Source organism: Sander vitreus, chromosome 19 (genome assembly GCF_031162955.1).
Source record: "Sander vitreus isolate 19-12246 chromosome 19, sanVit1, whole genome shotgun sequence".
Taxonomy (NCBI): Eukaryota; Metazoa; Chordata; class Actinopteri; order Perciformes; family Percidae; genus Sander; species Sander vitreus.
In genome coordinates, this window is record NC_135873.1 from 11,626,104 (window position 1) to 11,643,142 (window position 17,039).

Below are 17,039 nucleotides of genomic sequence, written 5' to 3' on the forward strand. Positions count from 1 at the left end.
CCAAACCACATGTTGTTATTGCTGCAGTGGCAGAGGGGGCTGCCCCAGCAGGCCTAAGTCGCACAGAACAGATTTGCTCTCTGTTTTTCTGCCAGGAATGTGGAATAGAGTTCTCTTTCTCTCTCTCTGGCTTTGAATACTCGCTTAGCATGCACTTAAGTATGATTTATACATACTGTACACTTGTGGTGTGGCAAAGGGAATACTGTGTTAAACCTGCGAGATGAAATTTGCATTTTGATCTCCTGTAAGACCAAGATGTTTTGTCATGATTATATGGCGCTTTGCTGTGGTAAGTGACGGGCTGTTGACTGTATTGAGTCTCTGGGTTTTTGTGTTTGAATTGTGCATCTGGGGCCTACAACCACAAAGAGCAAAGATGGTTTGCACCTTAACTGCTGTTAGCTGGATATCTCCAGACAGTTGGAGGGTCCATGAGGAGCGGAGGAGCTCCACTGTCTCTGGATGGCTGCCAACACTCTGACCTTGTGGCGGGCACAGCCGCTGTCACTCCCTCTTGAGTTATGTGAGAACCTGTTTTATGATGCAGTTTTTTTAAACCACTGCTCTGCATCTGCCTATGGCTCACCAAATGAGCCCTTACCTGGTGCTTGTGATTCCACGAGAACCCCAGACATTTTTCTTTATAAGAGTAGGGGTTTCTGTGAAATGAAACTCCCATGATTTCCCTTTTGCCCTGAAAGCTTCACTCCCTGGTCTTGTGCCAGTGGAGACACGCAAACCCCCTCAACAAACCCTCTTGTCCCCCGACCTCGATCCTCACACATGCTTTGATTCGGGCCAGCTCGCACTTGGGGGCCTCCGTCTCCAGGCTCATTAACAGGAAAGGAGGGGTTTTACTGGCCATGCGGCAGGCAGCCGGCATTTAAACCACCAACAAGCTCCCCAATTGGCCTGCTGCATCTGAACAACGTACACCTTTAAGAGTTAAAACATCTTTCCATCATTACTGCACTCATGGGAGTAGGACGTTCAGAAAGGAGTGGGTATTATTAGAACTAAGGCTCTTGAAGATTGGTCTACACCTTGCCAGAAGGTACCGTCCTTAACCATGTGGAACACAAGTAATATCTAATCCACATGTAGGATCGGGTACATAACATTTTAGATGCTAAGGCCAATGCAATAGGTAGCTTTTTGGTTTTGATAACCAGGCCTATCTCCATGATGCATGTCTGAGTGACAGGATCAGGAGAAATGATGATGCAGCAGCACAGTAGCCTGGGTAGTAAAAAAGAAAGCTACAAGACTGCATTCATTTGCACCTGCCGCTTCATTCCCTACTGGAGTTGTAATGGCAAAAATAAACTGGCTCGACATCTGTTGGCAATGTCAGTAGTCTGTTTTTATGCTTGTAATGACACATTAAACTCTGTGGTTGATCCCCCCCCTCCCCCTTCTCCACCCTATGTCCCGTTCCAGCGGAGCAGTGCGAGCAAAATCGTCTGAATGAGTGCACGCTTTGTTTTCTTTGTCTGTTTTGGGCCAAGATCTGGTCTTAGATGTGGTGGCATTCTATGATCGAATAATTGCTTCCACGTCCCCAGTTTTAAGGTGTGTGTGCACGTGTGTGTGTACGCTTTACCGCTGCTCGCTTGGCAGAGCCCAGGGAGTGCAAACAGTGGCAATGGGTGGCAGGGATCCTCGGTGGCCTCTCGCCCAGCTGGAGGAGACATTTGCCCTGTGAGGGAGCACCCAGTCGCCCTGGCTCGGCCTTCTGCTCTCGCCAGTGGGAACTCCTCTTGGCTGAAGCCTGACACCGGTGTAAGCGCTGACAATCACTGACACATCACTGACACATCACTGGCTGAGGCCTCACAGACACACAACATTACACAGGCCTGAGTCAAACTGAAGGGACTTTGAGTCTGTAATGTTATTTTCATCTGTAGATATCAAAACTATTGACATGAAACGAGAGCTTGTTTTTTTTTTTTTGCTTGTTTTTCTTACTTTCATATTTCCAGAACATTTTTAATTATTTTCACATGGATCACTTTAAAATTCAAAGTAGTTTTACAGATTTGCTAAATGATTTTCATTGGAATTTGTAGTCAAATACAATTGACTGTAGCATGCATGTCTGCCCAGGGGTAAGGCTGTCAGAGTGTGATTGGTGTGAGCTAGAGATGTAGGTACAGTGCCATTGCAGCTCCTAACTTTGCTCCCTTATCAGGGCAGACCAGAGCTCCATCAAATACATCAATAAAACAACACGTTGTGAACTGGTTCAGGCGCCAGAAATCAGGGAGCATATTTCAGATGTTTTCCAGAAAGGTACGTTTGAAACAGTGCAGTATGTATTAACTGGACATATGTGTGTTTGTGTGTGTGTGGAAGTTGAAAGGAAGTTGGCGGCTAAAACCAGTTAAGCCTCGCTAGTATCACAACCAGGCTGTCCCTGAACTATGATCTGTGGGCCAACTTGTCTCTCTTGGGAGAGTGGGGAATTTCCCAGACCCCTAAACACCCCCACCATCTCTCATTCCCTCTGTCCGCCCCTCCCTCCAGACCAGTCGAGACGTGCAGGTTTGAACCCTCTCTCTGTGTTTCTGGCCTCCCATGCCCATTGCCACTCAAGCAGCAGGGGTCCGGTGCATTTGTCTCATAATTATCCGACTGGATGGGGGGGTTCTGAAGATGAAAGAGGCGAATCACAGAGCTCCTCTGTCAAAGGTCTGTCTGCCTGACTGGGGGGTTTTGGATCTATCTCCCTTGTCTTCTCTCTCGCGCGGCATCCACCCTGCACCCCACCCCACACACACACACACACACACACACACACACACACACACACACACACACTCAAGAGCTGCCTCCACAGAGCATAATCGCCGACAGTGAACGCTCGTGCACAGCCCCCACCCCCCACCCCCTCTACCAGCCACCCCGCAGATTCATTCACAACTACAAAACTGCAGAAATACCCCCCACCCTCACATCCTGAAAGACTTCTTTTTTTTTCTCTCCCCCCTCACATGCTCCTCCCACTAACCCATCGGCTAGCTGCCCACCTCACCCAGTTGCCCCCCACCTCATCCGCCTCCTCTTTTCTCTTCTCCACCCTCCCCACCACCACCTTTCTCCTTCTTCTCCTCTTAACTACTGGCTAGGAGTTAATGGACTGTTTTGGCTAGTCTCCAGACGGTGAGTGTCACCTCATTAGCCTATAGCGGCTCGCTCCCAGACTGCTCCTTGTGTGTGTGTTTGTGTGTGTGTGTGTGTGTGTGTGTGTGTGTGTGTGTGTGTGTGTGTGTGTGTGTGTAGGAGGAGGACTACAACGACGGAATGTCATTGGTCTGTCTCCCTCCCACCACACACCCCTTACCCTCTCCCTCTCCCCTTCCCACCACTACAATGAATGAGAAAACATGCATGCATAATTAAATCTATAGTCTGGTCCTCACTCCACCCTCCCTTCCCTCCTTCCTCCACAGCCGTGCATTAAAAAAAACGCTCCTGCTTGGAAGTTTGCCACCGGGGGAAAAAAAGTGGTGTCTTCGAACCAGAGAGATGTGGCCAACCTTCTACCCTCGTATGGACCTATTCCTTTTTATCCCGGCCCGTCGAATGGCAGGGTGGCAACAGCGGGTGAATGTAAATGCCACCCGGTCCTGCCTGTCAATTACGCCGCAACAAAGCTAATTGTTTGTTTGGTGCATACCAAAAAGATGCCGAGGTTGGCCATTGATGGGCCCATTGTTTCAGCGCAGATGCAAAGTTCTTTTTTCTCACAGGCTAGACTTAACGCTGATTAAACTTGTGAATGATGAGACCACACTTTTGAAAAATCAGCTAATCTATGCGGTTGTTATAAGTATGTTTATATATATATATATATATATATATGTGTGTGTGTGTATGTATGTATACGGCTACATCTAAGAATTATATTCATTATCAGTGAATCTTTTGATCATTTTTTCAAACATGCCCATAATTTCCCAGAGCCCAAATTGAAGGCTTTGAATAGCTTGTTTTGACCTCCAAACAGTTGCAAATTCAAAAATATTCAATTTGCAATGATAAAAATGGAGAAGTTCACATTTGAGAAGCTGAAACCAGCAAACGTTTGAAATTTTGCGTAATAAATGACTTCCAAAGATGATCAAAATTGTAAGGGATTGATTTCCCATCCACCCACTAATTGATTAACTGACCAATTGTTTCAGCCATAGAACTTTGCTAATCATATATGGATATATCTGCAACACGCAATGCAATGGATTGTGTGTGCCAGGTGCTGCGGAGGAAATAAAAAGTTTGGGCAGCATGCAAAGAGGAAAGTGACAAGAATAGAAAGAATAAAAAGGGATACAGAAAGAGGAAAAGAAAAAAAAAAGGAATGTAATAAAAAAGTGAAAGGAAAGGCCACATTGTGAGAAAAGGACAAACGGAGAGAGAGTGGGAGGAGGTGGAAACATTAAGTGGGGCGCAGTGTGCTGACTAGAGGCCAGCCTGCTCATTTTTCATGGGACAGATGAGCCACTGTGTCGCATTGTGTAGTTTGTCTGCAGCTCGGCCGCTGACTGCATCCCACATGTATAGCACAGATCAGCTCGCCGCGGGATGCTGGGTGTGTGCCCCTGTTTGTGCCTGCATGTATGTCAGCGTGTGAGTTAAATGTGTGTGTGCACATGTAATACAGCATTATAGAGGAAGCATTCGGAGCTGCTTTTGATTTTGTGTTTGTATGCACAGAGTATATGCATCCGTGTAGAGGTGGCTAAACTTTATTTCACAAATTAAAAGGTGGGGAAGTTGAATTTAGATGGGTTAACCCTCATCTGCATCCTTGGTTTTGTGGCTGTGTATCCCTTTGTGCGTGCCAGGTTCTTCCTTCTCCACTCCCGGGCCGGTGTGGCTAATGATCCGTCAGGCCATTCAGTCCCTTGTTCAAGGCCCACTCGCCACTGAATGCGCTCCCTCCCCGTCCACACTGTTTGGTGACCTCAATGAGGAGCCTGTTGTCCTCCCGGCTCAGTTAAAATGCTCTCCTCTTTTCACTGCCGTGAGAGTTTACTGAGGAGAAGGCACAGAGACTCTGCGGAGAGAAAGAGGGCCCACTCTTCGCCGGAATTAGTATGCACCGATTAGAAACAAACACACACTGATGATCCACGCACATACACACCAAGGTGGCAATGCTCACATCGAGGGATGCACACGCACACAGAGAGATACAAGGGAGCTGGGTCACACACAGTCAACCACACACACATACACTGTATGGCTTCTCATTGTTCTTGTCTGGGCTGGGATCCCACTTGATTCCATAAGTCTCAAAACCCTGACAGTCCTACTGTGTGTGTGTGTGTGTGTGTGTGTGTGTCCTCCTACTCTATTGAACAAGTCTGGTGTCTGGCTTGGAGAAAAGAAGCCAAAATGTCATTGTTCTCACAGACGTTTCAACTTTGCCCCTCTCACTTTCTATCTCCCTTTCTCTCGCTTTCGTCTGAGAGAGCGAGAGAGAGAGAGAGTGTGTGTGTGTGTGTGTGTGTGTGTGCGCGCGCGTGTGCGTGCATGTGCGTGTGTGTTTGTGTGTAACTCACCCAACTGTACCTACATTCCCCGTCAGTGGCAGTCATTTGATAGGGTGGCTATCCGGATTACCAGGTGCTCCTTTTAGCCAATAAGAAATACTTGCCTTGTTCCAATTATGAGATAATCATTACAGTGTCACACAGTGTATGGACACCACTGGAGGAACACAGTCATAGTTTGTCAAAGGGAATACAATACTGTACATTCCTGTCTGTGCAGAAGGTATCACAGATAATAAATCCAACAATAATGCATGGAAGAGGTCGTAAGAGAGGCAGTTTTCAGTACTTGGTATTCACCTAGCCCCACTAAATACAGAAAATGTAGGTAAATCAGGAAGTTGCTCCGTATTTCATCTTTGTTTTGTTTTACTGTTTAATTAAAGCTCATCTTCCTTGTGAGACAATGCCACCTTAAGATGGCGTCCCATTTGGCTGCAGCATTTGTCTTCCCTTCACCCTCGGCGTCAATATCACTTTGCTTTCGGCCAGGTCAGGTGCCAGCCCTTTGCAGAACGCCATGCATGATTCCGGGTGGTGGAGCTGAGATGCCAGAATTTGGTGTGTGTGTGGGTGTGCGGGGTGGGCGGTGGGGGGCATCGGCAGTTGGCAGGCTGGCACACAATGGCTGGCACGATAAGATCCTCCCAATTCTGCGGGCAGATTTCCTCGCCCATATCTTTTGTTTGGCTTGTTTGGGTTGCGGCTCATCCTGATAAAGGCCACTTTGTTTAGACAACAAAGCGTGAGGGAGGGAGAGAAGAGAGAGATAGAGAGACAAAGAGATAGAAACAGAGAGAGAGAAAGAGATGGGGCATTTAAAAAGGCGGCAAAAGGGGGGGAGAGCGCCAACACAGATGGAGATATTTAAAGAAAGAGATAAGTGTTAAAAAAATAGGACATATGAGAGGGGAAAAAAAATCAAGAAATTTGAAATAACAAATAGTGTGCACTTATCACCGGATAAGACGATATCTTCACAGAGACACACTGAATAGTAGATATCCATAGAGCCTGGTATGAAAAGATACAATAGAGGAGGGATACTGTTGCAGGCACAGGGACAGCGATAGACAGATAGCGAGAAGAAGAAAGAAGGAGATTTGGAGAAGAGAGCAGGTTCTGCCGGCTGTTGGAAGCCAGCCCGAGTGGTGTGAGGTCATTGGCGAAGCTGTGAATGATAGAAACCAGGAGCAGAGGAGGACACCGGACAAAGTACACGCTCATACACACATTCCAAACCGGCACATGTACAGTCATTTACACATACTGTCAAGACTTGCATGACCCCGTGCTACACACACAAAACACGCACATATTTCAACTGTGCATTTCCAAGGAAGGACAAACTGGTCTCCTGCAGCAGGAAGGGAAAGAAAAGCAGGAGGACACTGAGCAGAAAGTCTGCTCGGCCACATCAAATATTTACTCAGGAGCAGCTGTATTGTCGAAACATTACGCATCGGAGCTGCTCCGTAATTAGGCCGATATTTCCAGCCCCTCTCCCTCTCTCTGTTTCCCTACTTCTCCGGGAGTCCACCCCTCTCCACCTCTCCTCCACACCCCCCCTCCCCTCGCCTCCCCAGGCTGCTGAAATGCGTCTTGGCTCAGGACCCATGCCTCTGGCAGCCAGAGTGCTATACATGTGCACAGAACCCCGCTCGACATAAAATGGCTGCCAGACAGGCTTCTCCTCCTGAAATGTCGACAGCGGTATGCATCTGCAGGGTGTGCGTGTCGAGCGTGTGCACTGTTTTTTTGTGGAGGATATCTGTACGTGTCTGCAAGTGTTTGCGGGCTAGGGAAGTGCACCACCACTGTCAAAAAAAGTCTTTACAAAAAAATAAATAAAGAAAGTTTCCCAAAACTATGTGGCTAATTTAATCCACACTGTGTGCATATGTGCATGTGTGTTCCAGCAATTTAGTGGGAACAGAATGGGTATAGTGCCAAAAAATGAGAGGGTGGGTTGGGAGAGTGTGTGTGAGTGTTTTAGTGATTATAAAATTCAGCCGAGTAAAACTCTTGGGCGTGGAGAAACCTCACAAGCACTGAGAAACTTTCTTGCAGAGCCAGATTTCTGTTGCCATTACCCCTAATTGCCCTAATTGTTACAGTGGTATGATAAGTATCCCACCGGACAAGAAGGTGTAAGAAGTCGTGGACACATCCAAAATGCCCACAAGCCCTCTCTTCTACTTTTTTTTCCTTCTTTTTTTTTTGTTTTTTTTTTTGCTGAGTAACAGCAGATAATCTGATTCATTCGTGGTACTGTTTTTCTCCCTTCCTTCATGATCGGTTTGTTTATTTAAACAAGTGGCAGGGACGGAGGGTGCCAAGAAATGTTGTTTTTGGAAAAGGGCCTTGTGTGTACGTGCATCTTTATGTGTATGTGTATTTGTGTGTGTGTGTGTGTGAGAGAGAGAGAGAGGGCGTGTGTGTGGTGTCTGGCCCTGTGATCGAGGCCTGCCAAGCTCCCAGGGCAAAGCCCAGCCTCCTCGACCGCAACTGTTTATTTACAGGTTACACTACTGTTTATTTGAAGACTATCGGATTGGCTGGGGTTCTGCACAGGACACCTTTTAGATACAGATACCAGGCCTCAGGCTCAAAATAGCCCACTGCTTCACTTTATTTCAGCCACTTTCTGAACTGCATTTTATTTTTTTTTAATTTATTTTTTTATTCACAGACAATTTATCTGCACTTAAATCCAACCTTTTGTAATCCAGAATGATCTTTCTTTGATCTGTCTATGGTCTATTTAAATACCTGTTGAGTGATAAAAGTGATTTGATGTAAAATAAAGTGTTTAGTAGATACAATCAGCACACAGGCCTGACAAATGTGCAAGCACTGTTCTAAACAATGTAATCGCCCTGAAAGAAGATGGAGCATGAAGCTGCCCTTCTCGGGTCAAAGGTAAAATGTAATGCAATAGTGAAGGTGTTTCTAGCCCTGGTGCAGGCCTGGCAGATGCGCCATATGCTTGCATCCCACCTTGAGTCATCCAGGTGGTCTCTCCTGGTGCTACAGTGGGGCCTCATGCTGGAAGATGCTGCCTGAGATCTCTAATTGCCACCACCATCTGCTCTTTTTGTCATGGTTGCCTGTTCAGTCCTAGAAGAAGGGGGGGAAAAAAACAACCAAAAAACACAACACCCTGATCCGATCTAAACGAACCAGTGCACCTCTCCCACCTCCACCTCCTTGCTCCTTCTGTCCTCCCGCCACCTTTTCAGCGTTCACCTCCTCTCCACTCTCTGGTGCTCTTTTTTTTCTCCCCTGGCCCGTTTCTTTCCATCTCAGCAGTTCTCAGGGCGCGAGCGTAGACTTGGCAGTCGTAACGAGACTGATGGATGACTCTGAAAGTGTCATGGGGGGTGGGAGAAGACAGGGAGACAAGGCCGCTGAGCTCCCTGCAATCACTTTATGACATATGCTGTGCCAAATCCACACAAACCTCCGCTCAACCACAAAAGTTGCTTTACACACTGTGTGTGTGTGAGTGCGTGCGTGCGTGCGTGCACACGCATGTTGTTCAGGGGTCATCAACTTGCAATATAATATAGATTTTATTTCAGACATGATTCACTGAAACTTAATCTTAAACAATTTGGACAATTGGATTATTTGTTGAAGGGATTTATAAAAGACAAATGCTCATCGTTATGTTGTTCCAGCTTCTCAAATTTGAAGATTTGCTGCTTTTCTATTTTAGTATTTTTCAATCTGTTGATCAGACAAATTTGGCGATGTCACCTTGGCCTCTGGGAAAGATTGATAGGCATATTTCATTAATTTCTGCAGTTGTTGAAACTACATGTTGTGTCCACATGAGAGATTTAACAGAGATCCCTTAAATAAATGAAAGACTACTGGATAAGAAAGCACAAGTCACCCTTGTGTGTTTTCAGGAAGCAGAGCAGAGATGTATTGTGAGACCATAACTTGCACGTTACTCTTACGTTTTCAGGGCTAAGCATACTGGAAAAGGGGGATTTTTTTCTTCTTAACGTATGGTCCTGTTCCCTCCCTACTTTGTCATTGTTGAGCTTCGGCCAAGAACATTCTGTTTTTGCAGTGCTGTTTAATAGTCAAATTTAGGAGAAGGGGAACAAGAGAGAGAGGGAGAGACACACAGAGAGAGAACAAGTAAGGGATAAATCTTTCAACTTTTTTTCTTCTTTCGCTTCCACCCCCCTCTCTTTCCTTCTCTCCGTTGCCTCTGTAACACAGCTCATGAGAGCTGCTGCAGGAAAAGGGGTGTTGCTGCAAGGCGAGGGTATCTGAGTTCACTGTCTTTAGCTTCTTGTCTCGGCTCTCTCGTGTTAAAGACCTAGATGATAATCTCCCTGCTGGTTCTCGTTGGGCCCTCTCCGCCTCAGGGCATGTGTGGGCTTTGGCCATTTTGGATCATTATCGGGGTCCACTCAGACGCTGTCGTTCAGTGGTTTGGCATGGCAGCAGTTCACTGCCGCTCCATGTGTGATTGTAAAGCCTCGCAATGTTGAGTCAGTTGTGCTTTCCAACATACAACATACTGTATCACAGATTGAAATTTGACATGATTTATATAGTTCATTTTGATGTTCCACAATTTTTGCTGTCGTGTGATATAAAAGGAAAAAGGCCCACATGCCCGTCAGTGATCAACCAGAACAGGAACTGCTGAGGAATGATAGATTCCCCTCCCATCGAGGCATCAAGGTAAAAGACGTCAGTCCGGGCCGTCTCATACCAAAGCCTGCGCACCGTAGCCATTGGAAAGAATTCCACTCATGTTTCCTTGTATTTCCCCGCCCCTCCTTGTGCTCTCTCCACGTTTTGTTCTGTGCTCGTACCTTGCACAGCAGGACCGAACACATTCTGTATCCCCCGCCTAACACTCCCTTAGCCCCTTTGAAAAATTACCCAGAGGTCTGCCGGTAAAAAGTTTTAGGCTATCCAATGTCAGAAAGAGAGCTTTTTTCTTCGGTTTGCCTTCCCATTAATGATAATGCTGTTCAAACAAAACTGTCTTGTTTAATGCACAGTTGGGTATGCTCGCTTTGACGGGTAGATAAGGAAAAACATTAGGGCACCCAGGAAGTCCTGAAATACACTTTGTCTTGATGAGTGTCTTGACAGAAGTTATTTCTTTATTTTAAGTGCACTCAGTGAGTTTGTAATAGGCCAAAGGTGTGAGACAAACTGAGATAAAAACATACTTATTTTTTTATTATAAGTAACAGGATACAATGTTTTCACCAAGCCACCGGGTTACCTTTGCTGGAAATAATCCTTGCTGACAAGAAAACCGTGTTTCAGTAAGATGGCATGTTGTTTGTCCTTGTGCTATACTAAGCCCACCCCTCCCCACTCCCCCCTTCCATCTCTGTGTGTTTGCAGACTCGCAGCAGTCAGGAAGTCCCAGTAACAATGAGCCAGGCAAGAACCCTCTTCCAGGTATGTACAGTACCAGTCCTCCTCCCTCCTGTCATCGCTTTATTGTTCCTCTGCAGCTCGCCCTCTGTACAGCAGCCTATGTACACCATAACTTACCTTAGTTTAAATAGTGTTGATATACTGTGAACTCAGTGACTTGCAGTCAAAATAGCCAAACCCTTACTGTAAAGAAACACTGTACTGTACTGCCTTAGGTGCTTACCATGTAAGGTCTTTTGTACCGCGTGATCCAATGTCAACTATAGAAAAATGGCAATTTTTAAAACAACACAAGATTTCCAGCTGAAGTGGTATTTTCTTTTTCAAGCGAATTGGACTGCATAAATAGGACCATCAGTATTAACTAGATAAACCAAAGTGACACACTGTTCAAAACTTGAAGGAACAATTTGAGACTCAGTTTTAACTTTGCATGGAGTGAGGAGGAATACAATTAGATTGGATAATTACATTAGAATTGTCATCATCCTATTGGTAACATCAAACACGGTGTAAAAAAGAAGAAACGAGACAGAGACAGTGAAAATGTTACAGCACATTGCACCTTTGGCTGGTAGCTGAGTGTGTCATGGTGAGCCAGCTGTAGAAAATATATTCTCTGGCAGCGCTGTTGTTCCCCTGGACTGAACCTGCTCTGTGTCGTCACTATATTGGAATGAAAATAGTTTGAGAAGTATAATTAGTTTTCTACCTCAAGAGTACGTTGTGGCGATACAGGTGCCAAGGAAAACATTCTAGCGAGCCAATGACTCAGGCCTTGGAGGCCCTCTGCAGTGGCACGGCTCCCCGCAAAAAGCCGTTGGCTCACTGGAGGCATTACGCTTTGTAGGTGCCAATCGAGCCGCCCGTCTATCTTTCTGGCATGGCCCGAGTGCCCTTGGCATTGCATCAAAGCCGAGTCACAGTCATTTGGGTGTCAATAATAACTTGTCTGGCTGTTTTACTTGACCTACAGCCTCTGATTAGCATTGCTGCGTCCTGGGCAGGTCATACAGAGCGCAACAAATGCTTCAACACTGCAAGAAATACACATTATAATTATCATTTGGGCAGTCTAAACAATAGTTTCCTGAATACAGGAGAGAGAAAAAAATCGGTGCTGTGTTGAAAGAACCTAATTAAGAACCTAAACCTTATTAAGATTGGAAAGAGTAAATAATCTTTACTATAAACACTACAGTAAATTACTTTTTAAAGTGGGATTTTCTTGCTGTGATACTGTATCTTAGCTCAACAGTGTCAATATTGACAGTTATTAAGGTTTGCTTGTATATGTGATCAAATAGGCAGCGCCTGTGGCTCAGCACGGCCTCATTGGTTGTACTCTCAGCAGCAGGAGTTTAAGTCTGATATGTCACTCCCTCTCTCCTCACACACCTGTCCTGTCACTCTTTACTGTACTGCACACAATGGTTTGCTGCTGTTTAAACCAGGGGTCTTCAACGTTTTTTAAGCCAAGGACCCCTTAGCTGAAAGAGAGATGGAGCAGGGCCCCCCTACTACATATATTGTATACAATTAAGTTGCATATTATTAAACTGGGCCTACAATAACGTGCAGAGCAGCCTAAAGCCTTTATACCTATGTTTTTTTGCATAGAATACTAAGCTATTCAAATAGCCTAATAATTGACATACATGTGGCACAGTGAATTGTTAGGATGAACAGTATCTGTGGATGGCCAGTTAAGCTATCATCAGTGGGGATTTATATTTGCTAATAATATGCTGGATTCATTTTAGGACTTTTTAATTTTTGAAAAAACTTTAAAAACGTAACAATAATTTGAAAGCCCCCCACCTCCCCCCTTGCATTGACTCTGAGGAGCCCCTATTGAAGATCCCTGGTTTAAACACTTCAGTGACAGTGAAGTCTTCTCATTTTCAAGTCAACAATCCACAGCTAGATTCTCATGGAAATATGATTAAATAAGGATGATTTAGAGCCTTTGACGACAGAAAGACAAGTGTGAAAAATGCTGGATGAAAAAGGACTGATTAATTCTCTCTTTTTTACCATTTTTAAATGATATTACATGTATGTGGTGACGGAGCCTAAATCCCTGTGTGATGATCTGTACCTGTATATTTGTCTGTGATTCATTGATGAACTCAATTCAGTTCTCTTGGTTTTGTATGATCGTGTGCTCTCTTCTAAATATAAAATGTTATAAAAACAAGAAAGAAATAAGATTAAAGAAAGAATGATAGAGCACCTGAAAACAAGACAATAGGATTTTATTTATGGGTTTCAGACTACATTTTATTTTTTTTTTACTACTGAAGATAGTGCTTTATTGACAACAAACTAAATTTCAATGGCTGTTAAGCTTCATCCAAAATGATGCGGAATGGAATGGTCGGACATGTTGAACCCAATGTTACTGACGATTTCACATTCAACTCTGAAAAGTATGAAAGTATTTAATAAATAACATGCATGACCGTGAAAAAAAAAAAAAATGATTTCATGATTTTTCTGTATGTCCCTGTGTCTACAGTGTACTTGGAAGACAGCTTCATTAAATCAGGAGTCTTCAGTGTTACAGAACTGGTGCGAGTGTCCAGAAGTAAGTATATACAGTAGTCATCGTAGTCTAATCTTTTGCACCCTGCACACACACACACACACACACACACACACACACACACACACACACACACACACACACACACACACACACACACACACACAGAGGTATTCTTTCACTTATCACTGATTAGACCTCTGCTCACGTTGAAGCTGGGCGGCACTGCGCTGGGAATCACACAAGGATACAAAGTCCACGTACTTCCAAGAATGTCGAAGGTCTAAGTTTCCCTGCCCTAACAGCCTAGACTAACAGTCAATCGGTCTGTAAACGCCCACACTGTCCTGAGCAGAGGTCTAATCAGGTGACTAAAAACACCTGTAAATCCGTCCTTTTGCTGAAAATGAATGCAGACTGATGTATAGAAGTTTTCATATAAACAGAACATGAATGTCACAGCTTTTCTACGGGTCCCAACGTCTGTATATTAACTGAAATCCACCATACAATTGTAGCGTGGTAAATCCAGTTTGGCCAGTCTGCTTTGCAACAAGAGAACACTGCTCAGCCGTCTTTATGAGCCTGTGTGCATCTGTATAGACTTGTCTGCCCTCCGTAAAGCCGCTGACGGTTGTTCTTCTGACAGTCCTTTTGCCTCTGATAACCCAGAGGTGCTGTTTTGCTGTACTTTAGCTCTGAGACATGCCTGCAGTGCACAAAGACTCCAGTCACCACCAATAACCCGTGTTTAAAGGAAACATACCTGTGTTGTGCTGTTTGTGTCTTGTGGTATGCACCAGTCTATTCCGGTCCTCTGGTTAGACTCAGAGTTAGGGCTGCACGATATAAGGAAAATATGCAATATGCGATAATGTTGTTGTATATCGCGATAACGATATTACTCGCAATACATAAACAGATATTAAAGTGTACTCAGTTCTGCATTTCTGCTGCTTTCAGTAGTCTAATACAAAAAAAAAATCTGTTTTGTGTCTATGTCTATGTGTATATTGCGCCAGTTGATAACGCGATGACGATAGAAAAACAATATATTGTGCAGCCCTACTCAGAGTGGTGTGTAAGTCCTGTTCAGTGCTGCAACTTCCAGAATTTAAAGTGAATCATGTTATTCCCTGTACACAGGGTTTTTTTCACACGTGAAATCCTCAAAAAATTGTCCCTAAAAACCTCACTGTTTTGTCCATTCACATGCGAATGCATGGAGAACAACAAACAGCATTAAAGCTGACCTTGGTTTCTGTTTACGTGCTGTATCAAAGTGTTTCTGGTGTAGGGGCATGGTCCAGGTTGTCACATACATCAAGCTCTGAAAGGCAGAACCTACTCCTTTCGAAGCCCAGGGACTGAATATCCTTTGAAAGGCTGTGTTTTTGTTTAGTGTTTAATTTGCCCCCTGACCAGATGGCCACTGCGCTGGCGTGCTTGCTCTCATGTGACCGAGCCCGGTTTCACTAAAGCCGACTGAAGTCGAGCTGGAATTTTAAAAAGGTCGACGGACGCACAGGAATTGTCACTCACTCAGCCGGTCCCTCCCTGGGAAGATTTCTAAGCAGCCGCTCGTCCGTCATCGCGCTTCTCTCCCAACTCTCCAGGCTGTTGAGACATTCTTTGAAGTCCATCAAAGGGAGCTGCGGAGTTGAAGGCTGACTTGCAATCCAGCTTTTCGTCGAGGACACTCATTAATGCAACAGGAGCCTCGGCTGCAAGTCTAAAGATATTTTGTCAATAGAAAAAATGTAGACAAGCACAGGCAAGTGAAACTGTTGATGCACATTTGTGAAGACAGTACATTTCCCCCTTATAGAGTAAGAGGAGGTAATCTGCTATGATTTGCAGCGCCATTGATGCATGTACTGTTTGTTTTTTTAGCTTCAAAGTCAAAGCTCAGATTATTAAATGAGATGACAGGCGGGGCAGCCAAGTGGCATTGCAAATATTTTGCCGAGCCAATAAGAGAGAACCCAGCACAGACAGAGATGGTTGGGGGTATCCTCAGCCATGAATGAAAAAAAAAACAAAACAATGGTCTTGTATTCAGCGTACTCGGGCCGGATGCATTCCTCCACAGACAGCTCGGTATGGGTAGCAGCGGGTAGGGGCCTTTGCCAGGGCTTCAGTGGGCTGCCAGGGCGGAGGCTGGTGGAGAGATCGTGCCAGTGGTGAACCTCAGACCACAACAGACGGCACCACACACTCCTTCCTCTCATCGACTCCAAACCAACCAACCGCTCGGGCTGCGGGCTGCCTCGCGGCCCACACACTGACAAGAGAGAGACATAGAGAGAGAGAGAGAGAGAGAGAGAGAGAGAGAGAGAGAGAGGATGGGTGGTGAACTCCTTTTGTTCTGTAAACACTGGCTCGGCCTCCCTTGAAACAATATACCTTACCTTGACCGCAGTGAGAAAAACCACACCTTTGCCACTGTAAATCACTATGCGAGGAACCTGCTGAGTATTATATTGGAGCACAGAGAAGTGAAGAAAAGGTTGAAGCTTGTTCATCCAATTTTTGATGCATCACAAATTATACTATTTAGCCACAAATGGCCTGCTTTTGGTGCTTTCAGCTGTAAAATACACGGTTGACTCACTGCTGTGTATTTACACATTTAGTGTGTATTCAGTGCCACATTTAAATAAGACTGGACTCAAAACTAATAATAATGGTAGTAATAAAATGTATACATACAGAGATTCATCCATAGTTGTAGTGTCTTCCTACCTGCAGACACAACCACTTTGGGAAGCAGTGACTTCACTAATCATAGTGCTTAGCAGAAACGCTTGTGATGGTTAGACAGTTAACCTGTGAATAGGGAGCGCTTCATTTGTTACACAGGGCCTCTAAACACAAAGCGTCAGTAACAGTCAGTCCAGCTTTTGTGCAATTAATTGTGCGTCTCTACATGTGAGGATAGGGAGAGACACAGCACTCCATCTGACAACACTGCAGATTTTAAACTCCTTTGCAGTGGTTACAGCATAACTGTCTCTCTTTGTTTTCTCTGTGTCCTCTACAGTGCCCATCACCCACGGTGCTGCGGTAAACTTCTCCATGGCCGACATGCCTAGCCAACCCTACTATCATGACCTGAACTCCAGCGTGGGGCTGCATCGCTCCCTGTCCTCCCCTCCTGGCAGGTCAGTGGAAGTTACAGCAACAAAAGCTTTTTTGTACAAAGTTGGGGGAGGGGGTCCTTCTATAAAAACATCATAGCAGTGACATTGTATATTATTATTAACACAGACATAATGAAAATGTTATATGTTTTTTGTTTAGTCAGTGCAGAAAAACAAAGTGTGGATTTTTTTTTGAAACTTTCGGACAGAGCCAGGCTAGCTGTATCCCCTTGCTTCCTGTTTTTATGCTAAGCTAAGCTAACCATCTCCTGGCACTAGCTTCACGTTTAGCATACAGACCGAAGAGTGTATCACTCTTCTTGTGTAACTCTTGTTTCCGAATATTTGTCAAACTAT

The 17,039-nt window shown here is 44.9% G+C and overlaps 1 protein-coding gene across 8 annotated transcripts in view; it reads left to right on the forward strand.

Moving 5' to 3' along the window:
* Positions 1-17,039, forward strand: part of LOC144534575 (nuclear factor 1 B-type-like) — a 61,579-nt gene that overhangs the window by 27,174 nt on the left and 17,366 nt on the right. For 6 of the 8 annotated variants that reach the window (XM_078276573.1, XM_078276574.1, XM_078276571.1 and 3 more), the window contains exons 3-5: positions 10,956-11,012; positions 13,513-13,581; positions 16,583-16,703. In XM_078276573.1, the coding sequence (XP_078132699.1) occupies positions 10,956-11,012; positions 13,513-13,581; positions 16,583-16,703 (247 nt within the window). The remainder of the gene's footprint in view (positions 1-10,955; positions 11,013-13,512; positions 13,582-16,582; positions 16,704-17,039) is intronic. The other 2 variants (XM_078276575.1, XM_078276577.1) reach the window with 1 other exon arrangement.